This window comes from Dermacentor variabilis, chromosome 9 (genome assembly GCF_050947875.1).
Source record: "Dermacentor variabilis isolate Ectoservices chromosome 9, ASM5094787v1, whole genome shotgun sequence".
Taxonomy (NCBI): Eukaryota; Metazoa; Arthropoda; class Arachnida; order Ixodida; family Ixodidae; genus Dermacentor; species Dermacentor variabilis.
In genome coordinates, this window is record NC_134576.1 from 34,712,767 (window position 1) to 34,725,018 (window position 12,252).

Genomic DNA, 12,252 nt, shown 5'->3' on the forward strand with positions numbered 1-12,252 from the left:
CACCCCCATCGTCAGAATTAAAAAAAAATAAAGGATTCGAACTTCCGACTATCGCAACCGAGCATTCGACATAGCTCAGTCAGATAATCCCGCAGGTGGCCAGGCAGCCTCATGGCCGAAAAGTGCAGCCCAGAGGGCCCTACATGCCTAAGAGATCCGTTGATTTATCCGCCTTTGCGGGTTTTGCTGATTGTCGTAGGTTGCACGATATAGTGTCGATTCTCAGTGGTCCTAACATCGCGGTTCGCGAATCTCACGCATGTGTGCGGTCTTGAACGCGCCTCGGCACACGATAAATTTTCCGCGAATTTGAACAGCACTTAAAGCTTGTGTGAAAACAGTAAGAAAAGGAAAAAAACGTTTTCAGCGCCTACCGAGAAGCCGCGAACCGCGTATAGTCTGCTCGTTGTCGTGCCTGCCTGCCTCTTCCGCCCGAATCTTGCGCCCCCGGGTAAATACTAAGAGTGGTGAGACGGGCCGCCGGAACAATACGGCTCTGAGCCTCGCGCAAGGCAGACGAACATGACTGCTCCTAAGTGTCTTTGGCCTTTCTACAGCTTTAGACAGCATTCATACTAGAGCTAATGAGAAGAAAGAAATGGGGGGGGAGGAGGAGGCGGGACTGGCCCCCTAGTTTCGCGGGAACGCTGCGGGCCTATGTGCTAGGAAGTCAGGAATACTATGCCTCATTTAACGTACAGTAGTGCCGTCCTCGATTAGTCAGACGTGGTTTAAACATTTCGCGCGGGGAAGCAAATGACGGCCCATACGATACACGGTGGCCCTCACGATGCACCATCACTCAAGATACACGATCGATACCAGCTGCTTCTGTGCAATACACTGTAACAAATGACAGCGTCATTGAGATTTTTCCATGGCCGTTGCATATGTGTAAAAATGTAAACAAGGTTCTTGACTGACAAAGTTTCATTGAAATATTTGTCCTGAACTCGTTCATTTCACGGCCTTCACAATTTTCATATCAGCGGCATGCACTACTTTACTGGTTTCAAACTGATTTAGTTCTAAAGTTCGTGTGATATTTTCTTTACTTTTTAAATAGAAGGAAAACATGGAAGCATTGATATCAGTTACTTCGGGCACAATTTTTGAAACATTCGAGTGTATTGTCACGCGCTAAGGCAAGAATAAGCAGCAGGATCAGCAGCCAGACACGAAAATGTCAGACACAAGGAGGACGGTTCACCAGCTGGCGCAAGATCCTTGACTTCGTCGTCTTTAATCACCGTTTTTGCTGGGCACGCAGCGCTGGCTCAAAACACCAGGTGGCAATATTCTCTTATGAAAAAATACATATATTACTTGTCTGACAGTGCGAACGTTAAAGAATTTGTTTGTAGCATGTTTGGTAATGGCAATGCAGTTATTATTCATGTAGTTGATCTCGACAAATTCTATGAGGAGGCCGAGCTGCAACGTGAGCCCTCCCCCTCCCGCCAAGAGAATTTCTGGCTACGCCACTGGTGACCACGAAGTAGCAACAACAGCTGCGAGGGTTGTTGTGAACTATTTGAAGAGCAGAGGACTACGCTCGAGAGTTTAAGGAAACTACTGTGTTACGTCTGGCAGTTCAAAGTTACACGACTGGCAGTTCAAGGCACTTTGTGTGTATTCGCGGACTTCTTTCACAGCCGGAAACACACTTTTATGCAGCACATATTAACCAACAGAATAATGTATCGGGAGTTTTTCATGTTGCTCTACAATGTTCTCGTTGACAGTTTTCATCTAATTATAATGTTTGAGAAGTTGCTCAATTAATGAGGTCCAGTTATGTAATTAGGTAGAAAGAAAGAAAAATATTCTGAGCATCTCCAAGCGACGGCACACAACATTACCTTGGTTCTGTCTAGCTAAGTGGCAGTCGCTTATTTTTAAACTCTGGCTAAAGTTAGCTGGAAAACCCTGTATACGCATGCATTTTCTGTGTTCATCATCATCTTTTACCATTCTTTCTTGTTCCCTTTCGTTTTTGTCCCTGTGCAGACTAGCAGGTCAGACCATACTACCTCGAGTCAAATTTTCGCCTCTTTTCCTTACAAATTCGATGATCCGAGTCGGCGATACCGAACGCTTACGCACCGAGCACGCAGAGCTCAGCGCCAGGCCCAGACTGGCTGGGTCGGGTCCGCCGGGGCCGGCGAAGACGACGGTGGTCAGCAGGGTGCACATGATGACCACGAATCCGGCCACGGCCGTCAGCGTGCGGACGAAGCAGTACGTGTATCCGAAGGAAACCAAGCCCCGCAGCATCTCGTCCGTCAGGCGGTAGAAGTGGCTCGCAAACCTGTCCGCCACGCCGTACGTTCGCACGCTGCTCAACGCGTCCACGGTTTCGGTCGCATGCTGCAGCAAGCGAGACATGGCCAGGCTCTCGTAGTAGCGGCAGTGGTGCGACGCCCTCAGCGCGGCACACTGTGCGTGTATCCATGCGACGAAAAAGAAGAAAAAAAAATATATGTCACTCAAATCCAAGGCGCACATTTTGATCAACGATGAGCAAAGAACTCGCGGAGCGCGTAATTTGAACGCTGTAAAACTGTGTCCCTCATCTGCAACGAGTTTTGTAGCCTATAACCGTCATGTGTGCCTATCTGGAGAATCGGCGGGACGCGGAATGCCCCCAACACGTGATCCAAACCAACGCGCATTATGCAGTGTCCACGAGTTGGACCGCACTCCTTACTACGTGATCGCCGGGGTCTGCCCAGATTAGTACAGCACCATCTCCACCACCATCCATCTTTACCGCTTACTTGACCAAGAAACGCGCAAAAGCTCCGGGAAATGAGGCTCAGAAATAAAGCTTCTATTTAATAAATAATTTATGCGATCGAACGCGTATATTTGTTGACCCAAGGATATTTACTTGCCGTATGCAGTTTAACTGCGCAATTCCGCAGAAAACAGAGGCGGCCATCGGCGCACCTGTTGAAATATCACCTATAAGCCGATTCGTCGTGCGAGTGCCGACTTGTGTGCGGGCTGTTCTGCGAGACAACAGCAGTAGTCATGGTGCACAAATTCTTGAAAGTTTCAACTAGAAAACTTCACTTTAAAGATCGTATAGAAACCGTCGGAGCGTGATTGACAAAGAGAAGCTTCTCGATTGTTCCTGGTATAGTCAATTCATACGTGCTAAGATGCAAACGCGCTCAGCAATACTAAAAAGCGACAGGACAGGCAAGAGGCGGCCTTTCTTTCTCGACGTTTTTTTAGCATGTTTCACGTTTTTTACGAGATAATGTACCTTTGTAATACACCCGCCGATATTTGTTATTGGCGACACCCATTTATCAGCTCTGTTGCTTAATATCATACGGAGTGTGGCTGCTGTGATCCTGCACTGCCACCAGCACTGGCTTTCGGTGCATAAATTAAAGAGATGTCCTAATTCACGCTTCAATAACGGCTCTATAGATAAAGAAAGCAGACCTCGAAGGCTGTGCACTGTTGCGTACTCCAGGGGAGCGTATCGTACTGCTGCCGAGTTTTATCAACGCCTGCCTATCGAAGCTCGACCGACGTTACTATTGGGTAGCGTGGCGTTGTCGGCATCACATTGGCCCACCTCGTCAGTACCTTCGGTTACACTCTACAGCGTTGGCGCAGTATTTATTATGTTGCCTGCGAGATCGGCCCGGTGTGCTTGGCCAGACTGGAGAGACCAGGCAAGGGGTGGGACGAGTGAAAAAGACACCTTTGCCTTACAGAAAAGAAAGAAAGAAAGAAAGAAAAAAGGAAAGAAAGGGTCGTTCTTGTGTCGACGCTGAAGAAGACAAGGTCGACGCACATAAGTAGTTGAAATCAACGATTAAATGCTGATTATCAGGCGACGATACCATACAAGCATTCATGGTAGAAAAACATCGCTAAATGCAAGGACAGAACGGAGAACAAAGGAACAGCGCTCGTCCTTTTTTCTTTCTTCTGTCGGTGTTTTTAACGTTGTTTTTCTACCATGCATGCATACCAACGAGCTCGCCTTCAGACTCTTTCATGATTGATGCACCCGTCATGGTTGCTGAGTGAATATGGTGTTGGCCTGCTGAGTACGAGGTCGCGGGCTCGAATACCGACCACGGTGGGCACATTTCGATGGCGGCGAAATGCGAAAACACCCGTGTACTTACATTTAGGTGCACGTTAAAGAACCCCGGGTGGTCGAAATTTCCAGAGTCCTCCACTACGGCGTGCCTCATAATCAGAAAGTAATTTTGGCACGCAAAACCCCATAATTTTAATTTTTTAACGATGCATGCATGCGGCTGGACGACGGGCCTCGCAAGCTTCGCCCGTTTTTTCTGGCGCATTCTTTGGCGACAAGAGCTTCATGCGTGTCGGCGCTTCACAAGCGCATCAAAGGCCTGCAGCTTTGGCGCGCTTGCATTTCCTTTCCGCAGCGTTGACTGCTGCCTTACGAGGCAGCGGCGTGTTGCAGTTACGAACTCCTCAAGCGCTCACAGCACGACGCAAAGGCTGCGTCAAGGCTGGCGCGCCGCTTTTGCATCTGCACGCACGCAAGGACGACAGCGCGCGAGCGCACTCAGAGGTACACACACGGCGAAGACTCATGTGAGCGCACTCGCGTGGCTCAGGTCTCTCCAGTCCCGAAGTCGGGAACTTCCCAAATTATGCCGGAGGACACGGCCGTTAAGTTAGATGACACTTTGCGGTGGCATTGCAGACGGCGACAGCGACACAGGCTCTCACCTTCCACTCCGTTTACGGCTAGTTATTCTTATTTTTATTACATCCAGATTACATCTTTAGTTCCTGATTATTGCTACGTGTTAGAGAGGTATCATTTCATACCATTCTCACTTTAATACGACACGTGCAAGTCAATAACTGACCGTATTTTTTTTTTATGGCAATGGCTACAATATACCCAGAACGCCAATCGCACGTGAAGCGACATAAGAAGGATTTGACTTAAAAACCAAGAAAAATCTTGTTTTCCGTTACTCTTTCCGCTTGCAGACATTTCTGTCGTGTACATATACATACTGGACAGCACAGGGCTAGTTCTTTTATGTGTGAAATAATAAAGCGAAGCTATTATTGCTGCAAGATGGGAATGTACAATGGGGAAGCATCGAAGCTGTAGTGCGGTGGAATTTGGATGGCTCATTAGCCATTTCAAAAGTGGGGTGCGGTAAGATTAGAAAGCAGATACGTGTTACGATGAAAAATTAGGCAGTTTCTCCCGCAAGGGCGAAGCCTTGAAATTGATGTCAAGGTATCGCATTGTGTTGAAGCTGCTCAAACTGTGGCTGAAAGGGCTCAACAATGTCCTGAGAGGCCGAAGGCGAGCTCACCAGTCCGTAGCAGACCAGCACGGTGAGAACAAGTGTGATGCCGACCACGACGGGCGCCTGAGTTCCGACAATGCCGATCTTGGCGAAGGTGAGGAGCGTGTTCTGAACGCTTTGCTTGCCGCTGATGAAAGCGCGTGAGTCAGCGTGGTCGATGTCGGCCGAGAAGCGGTTCACGATGCGGCCCCGGGGCGATTCGTCGAAGAAGGATACTGGACTCTGTAGCACGTGACCCAGCATGTCCTTGTGCAGTGACCGCGAAAGACGCTTCGCAGACAGGGCCAGCAGGATACTTCCAGCGATACGGAAGGCCACTGCAAGCGGGGAACGCAGTTCGTATGGGTCAGCTTGGCAAAAAAAAAAAGAAGCGTTAGGAGCACTCAATGGGTCTCACACAAAATTGTCGCACCAGAAATGACTCTGAGTAATTAGCCTTATCGGAGGACGATTACGAGTGAAACGGCGTAATGGCAGCAAGAAAGAAAAGTACAAGGCAGTGCGGCGCGTTAGACGTTTTCTATCTCGCCTTTCGTACTGCTATTTGTGGTGTTTTGGTCACCTTGCGTAGATCCCGTTATATGACGCTGTCGCGTCACCATGCACCTTTCGAAGGCTCATGCCTAACCACAAGAGAGAGCAAGCAAGGAGAAGAAACACAGTGAGGTGAACCAGACAAACGTGCGGTCCGCTACTTTTATGAGGCAAACAGGCAGGCATGCAGGTGGGCGTAATTGAACCAGCAGCTTGCTGAGTAAACAAGCCCGATCTATTATAGCGTTTATATAAAGCGAACCTCAACCAGGTGACACGAACCGAAATGCCTTTGCCAAGCTTGATATGTGGTCTGCAGGATCCTTTCGGGAAACATTGGACCTATAAGCTTAGATAATAGTCAGACCATGCTCGGCACCCACAGGGCCCGATGCACGTGTCTCATAACTCTGTTTCGCAATGGCATGTGCCCTCAGGGGAGGAAGCCCGAGCAAGAAAACGGGCAAAACAGCTCAAAAGTGTTGCACAAGCCGTCGAAGATGCTTATGCAGAACGGAGGAATTGAATTGACGCACTAACAGCACTTTCGAATTATACGTGCAGGTGACACCGACAACGGAGTTTGATGATGACGGCACAATTACCATTGATGCGTCTCGGTGGACAGTGTGAAGAACATTACGGCGGGACGTCGATGGAGTGATGACAATCGAGATGACGGTGCTACAACGACGGCAACGTGACGCACCAAGACTACGGGAATGACAACGGAATCACGAAAGCGTGACAACGACCGCTACATGAGGATAGCAAAATGACGACAGCGCGACAGCGGTGGTATAGCAACGCCTGCGCTCCTGCGCATTGTTCTTTGATTATTTGCTCCAATAAGGCCAGATATTTTTCCGACCATCCTCTTTATTATCCGGTAGGTCTCACGCAGTGCCGGAATCGGTCTAAGCGGAGCTGTGGTGAGCTGGCAATACGAGTCGGGACTTCTCCACAAGATACGTGCTTCAGACTTCAATGACGAACATACCCCGGATCTGTCAGTACAGGTGGCGGAAAAACGCGATGCAGTTCCACCATGGACCACAAGATCTAAACTTTCTCACACCACAAAGCTCTCGCGCGACAGCCATAGCGTCTGAAAGAGCTGGTCAGTGTTCAGCGACGCCAGCGCCACGCAACCCACCAGCGCGAGAGCACTTGCCCACAGCGTAAAAAATCCTGACTATGAAGACGGGCAAAAATGCTCCTCACTTTAAAGGCGCCAGGAATAACAAGTCGCAGCTTCGCCAAGGAGGCGCACGGATAGCGATAGCAATGTATTACAAGATTACACGACGAAATCTTCGTACATTTTTCGCCCGTATATATTACACTTGAAGTGCAGAACGTGTACGCAGCGCTATAGGCACTGCCACCACCTCGGCACCGGACCCGAGCTCACGTGTTGATGCCAAGCGCTATAGATCGATTCTTACCGAGCCTGTTTCGATCCCTTGGACGAGTTTGCATCGTTCGAGATTGTCATTTTGAACTTGTAACACCCCTCCTCTTTGTAACGCCGCAATGATATTGAGAGTATTTAAATAAATAAAAATAAATAAATAAATACTCATCTCGTTTGGCGGAGGTGCTGGGTAACCTTGAAAACTGCCACTCAGAAGCCGCATGTTGCGTCATCTCATCTATCTCCGGGCGTCAACATTCTTACGCAGATGCGCGCTTCTAATCCCACATGCGATCCGAAGAAACGCCACGCTCATCCAGGGAGTGGCCCCGTCGCTACGCCTGCTTTAGCTGACGTGCCTTCTGAACTGAGAAAATATCCACGGATTGTGTCTGTCATTGACGTTCTCACCAATTCCGCAACGGCTACATGCCCTCGAGCCATTCGTAGCGAAGCCACTCATTACGTGCTACGGGACACTCTCTTGTACGACCGAAGCTGTCAGCCGCACGGTAGCAAATTGCTGCTAGCGATCCCTCGCCATTTGTGTTACGATGTATGCGCCTGTTTTCACGCCGACTCACAAGCTCATGCTGGCGCCCTGAAAGCCTACAAACGGCTCTGCCAGCGGTACTACTGGCATGGCACCTATGCCTACGTCCGCAAATACATTCGTATTTGCAAGACATCTCTTCATACTGTCGCAACGTCTGAAACAGGGGTCGTAGAGTGCCATACAGGACGCACAGCGGCGGGTAGCCTATTTAATACCGAGCGCAACTGCGACTTCCTCTTCCCTGCGCCTTGACAAAAACGCTCATGTCAATCCCACTACAACTTTTACTGCGTCCTGCCCGTCTTTTTGACTGAGTTGGCATCGATCTTCATGGGCCTTTTCTATGTACGGCTACAGGAAATTGCCCGATAATTGTCACAAAACATCATCTGACAATATACGCCGAAACTGCTGCATGTCCTTTTTTGCCGCATTCATTTTACGGCATTTCATCTTACGGAAGAGCACACCGCGAGAACTGCTCAGCGACTGAAGCCATGTCTTCTTGTCTGAAGTCATTAATGAGCTGCTCCTAGCGAGTTTTAATGAATCCAACTTTCACAATAAACATTAACTTGCTAACTAAATTAACACGCATCGTGTCATGCGCGTACCGGCAAACATGAACAGATCTTTCTCGATGAACATGAACACACGCTGTCATAGCGCTGACCTGGTGAAGAGCGCCGGCAGAGGGGAGCGAATGCTTAAAGGGAAGCTGAAGAGTCTGTCGAATTCAATAAGACGCTCATATACGGATGCGAGAACCTTATAAACCATGCAGGTAAAATTTTGGTGGGGATTTTTCATTTAGGAGCGACGCAATCGCCGGTTAAAATTGCGCTGTAGCTCCGCCCCCCGTCGAACTCCGCGCGCTGCTGCTGACGCTGACGATGCGAGCGGAGACCGGAAACCGCGGCATAGTGACGTCACCACAGGGGTTCCATTACTTCGCAGTCTCCGCGACCGTGCCTGACCGGGCTTATTTCTGCGTACGTGCCGTCCTAATCTGCTTCGCTCGACCCTACATTCCTTTGTTTGTGTGTATATAGGAGTGGTAGTTGACGTGCGCAGCATCATTTGGACTTGTAGGCCGATCATGCCGGCGTTCTGTGCAGCCTACGCTTGCACGAGCACAAGCGGCCGCGACGATGTTCCGATGTCCCATTAGTTCCTGCAAGACAAGAAGCTTTCAGCTAAGTGGGAGGCTGCTGTGAAGCGAAACAACTTCAAGCGCTCAAGAACAACAGTGTTGTGCTCTAACCACTTCCGTGACGATTACTACCGGGGTTTATCAATAATGCGTGCTTTGGGTTCTCCTTCGTGTTAGCACGCTGAACGGAAGGTGCATGTTTATCTCCCACCCTTGACGCAGGTTTCATCGCCAAGCGCCGCGAAATTTCCGTTCGTACGTGTGTTGTGAAACAGCCTGCATGCAGCTACCATAACGCAGTGCAAGCGTAAAGTTTGCATGTGTTGGAAAGCCTGCTCACGCCAAGACGCTGCGCTCCCCCTCTCTCGCACACATAGAGAAACCGACCATCTCACGTAGCCGACGGAATTCGCCGGTTACGAGTAGCGTGCAGGTGGTGCGCTGATGAAGGTTCTAAACTACACGTGCTACAACAGCCGGTAAACTTTTCCCGCGTTTGAATTGCCGACAGCTTTGGGGCAGCGCACCAATACCGAAGATCGCATCACCGCTTACGTTCTACGAGAAGGCATGCAGGAACATAACAGTACAGTTGTTTGCCCGGAAACGTACTCACTCACTGGAACGCTGAATGCAGCTTAGCAAAAAACATACTCGCCAAAGAACATTTCCAACACAAGGAGATGCTAACACTTCGCCTTCGTTCGCGTGGAAAGCAGTGCTTGCACCAGCATTTTTTGCTTCTTGGAGAGGCCGGCTCTTCGCAATCGGCGCGTACATGTAGGGAGTAAAGTATAAACCCCTTACAAGTGATCTTGCACGCGACAGCGACAGCGCGACAAGCGAGGCGATGGCTGTCGCGTTCACTCGTCGCCTGCAAGCCGAACTCCACGCGAGCGACGGATTTGAGCGACGACTTCCTGGTATGAGGGCAGCAATATACGCGCCGAAACTAGCGTCGCGCATGCTTTATCAATTTAAGTTGATGTATTTTACTGAAAAAGGAGCATAAAATATTTCTGAAAGTCTTGCACTAGGTTCTTATTCTTGCACGTGTAAAATTCAATAGTTTACTCGTTCCGTGCGACAAACAGTAGTATTTGAGTTATGTACATCCAGTTTCGGCTTCACACTATTGGCTAGTCGCTCATAGCACTTCCGGGCGATGAGCAACGAGTTCTAGATTTCTAGAAAACGAGCGATCGAGCGACAACACCGAGTGATCTGTTCAAGCGACGGCCCATTTTGTCGCTCGAAGCCGTCGCCCGTCACCGTCGCGCGCAAAATCGCTCTCGTGGAGTTTGGACTTAACGCCGAACTCCTCAGAGAAACGCAAGCTCTCGAAATTTTCCATGACCGTCTCAGCAAAACAGCACCAAACTACCTCGCACCGTGCTTCGTGTGTAGCGGCAGCAGTCGGTCCGGACAAACACCATTGTTGACGTCATAGGCGCCCGACCAATCACAGGCGGAAACGAGATGCGCGAGCTGGGCGTGTCTGCTGCTGCACTTCTCGTCGAAATAAAATATGTTTGCGCTTTCTTTCCCTCAATTTCGATGCGATATTCGAATTCAGAGGGCTGAAAACCACGACGTACTGCTCTTCACTCATTTTTTCTGGAAAAGCTTTCAGCTTCCCTTTAATGCTGCCTCTTGCCTCAAGGCGTCACCCAAAACTTAATATTACGCGACCTCCAAAACTAAAGCACGCGGGAACACTGCCCGCATGACATCAACTGCCATTTGAGCTCTCTATTGCACTTTGAACCCACCGGACGTTACTTCTAGTGGACGGCGCGTGGGACACCTATGCGTGTAGTGGTTGAGATTGGGCGAGTCGGAAACCTTGGATATTGAATGGCTTCGGAGCGCACACATACTTAGGAAAAGTACGTGTGCTCTTTCCCTATCCCTGTCCCTTTCCCTCAGATTTGTGCGTGCTGTGAACACATTCAATGTGCGATGTATCCCCTCAGCCGTGCGCATAGCCATGCGCCGCCACCGCCGGGCTAGAGGAGCAGACGCGCGCTCTCCTCTCAAAGAACGCGGTTCATCACGTGACGCTCAACATTGGCCACACGAAAATATTGCGCGCATCAAGCCACCATCTTTCTCGACTTACCCTCGCGCGCTTTCCCTCGCAGCCAAAGCCTACAGCGCGTGGGGTGCGATACGATATTATCGCACTTAGAGTTTACACGAAACAACACGGCGACGGCGAAAATTACCTGGAATGTATGTATAATTGCTATAACAATAAAGTCGAACTGAATAAAAGGCACCTCGAGGAGGGTTCGCGAACCGGATGTGATCTGCATGTGACGCTTCGAAATTTAATGGTGCCACGGGGGTTCCACCTCAAGATCATGTGGGATTCTGTAAAGATATCTACGATGCGATTACTCTCAAGTGCTGTGCGTAGTAATTGACATAAACGGAGCCGCTAGCTCCTGATTGTGTCAAACACAGAAGTCCTCTTAATATAGAAACGCTGAAATGATCTGAGTGAAATGTTTTGCATTTATTGACTGCTGGAAGAAGAATCTTTATTTGTGACTTGTCTTGTTTTTAAAAATATAGCTGATATCAAACAAGTCTGAAAACATTAAGGCGAAATGTTTACACATGTCTAGCTACGCATCAAAGATGTAAGCTCAATTAGTTGGGAGATGTGAGGCATACAAATGTGATGTGTGAGTGATGTACCAAATAACGGGTGTTTGTGCGAGACAGAGGGAAGTGATATGTGAACTGCAAGAAGGTTAACGAGACTGAACCTATATGGCTACCGTTCACTGGGGAAGTGGAGAGAAAAATGGAAAGGGAGAACGAAAGATTCACAGCTTGCACGTGCACACGTACACAAGCACCCATTGCTCAATCTATCACAGGCGGAGGAGGAGCAGGAAAAACATTTATTGAGAAAAAACAAAGAACAAGCAGGTGTCTTTCTCCTTTTGCGGGGAAGCGCCCTCAGACCAGGCCTCCTGCGGCTCTTGCTGTCTCCCGGGCCCCCCGCACCAGTTGCTGCTGATCACGAGCGGTTACATTATCACGCTGTCGTGACAGCGTAATTAAAGATTCAAGGTTCTTCCTCCTTCTCGAGGGCAGAGGTTTTCCTTCTTAACTTCGCCTTCCTAGAGGGATCGCCAGAGATGAAGAATACTTTCACTAAGGATAGGAGCGGTAGGTTCGCTGGAGGTTTCAGATGGATGGAAGCTGACAGAGATGAAGCTTGAAGGCCAGTTGTGTT

The 12,252-nt window shown here is 49.3% G+C and overlaps 1 protein-coding gene across 1 annotated transcript in view; it reads right to left on the reverse strand.

The window, feature by feature from the left end:
- The window catches only part of LOC142592599 (ATP-binding cassette sub-family C member 2-like), a 244,672-nt gene that overhangs the window by 69,981 nt on the left and 162,439 nt on the right, over positions 1-12,252 (reverse strand). Inside the window, exons 20-21 of the mRNA XM_075704136.1 lie at positions 5,346-5,656; positions 2,107-2,439 (exon numbers count right to left, since the gene is read on the reverse strand). Of these exons, the coding sequence (XP_075560251.1) occupies positions 2,107-2,439; positions 5,346-5,656 (644 nt within the window). The remainder of the gene's footprint in view (positions 1-2,106; positions 2,440-5,345; positions 5,657-12,252) is intronic.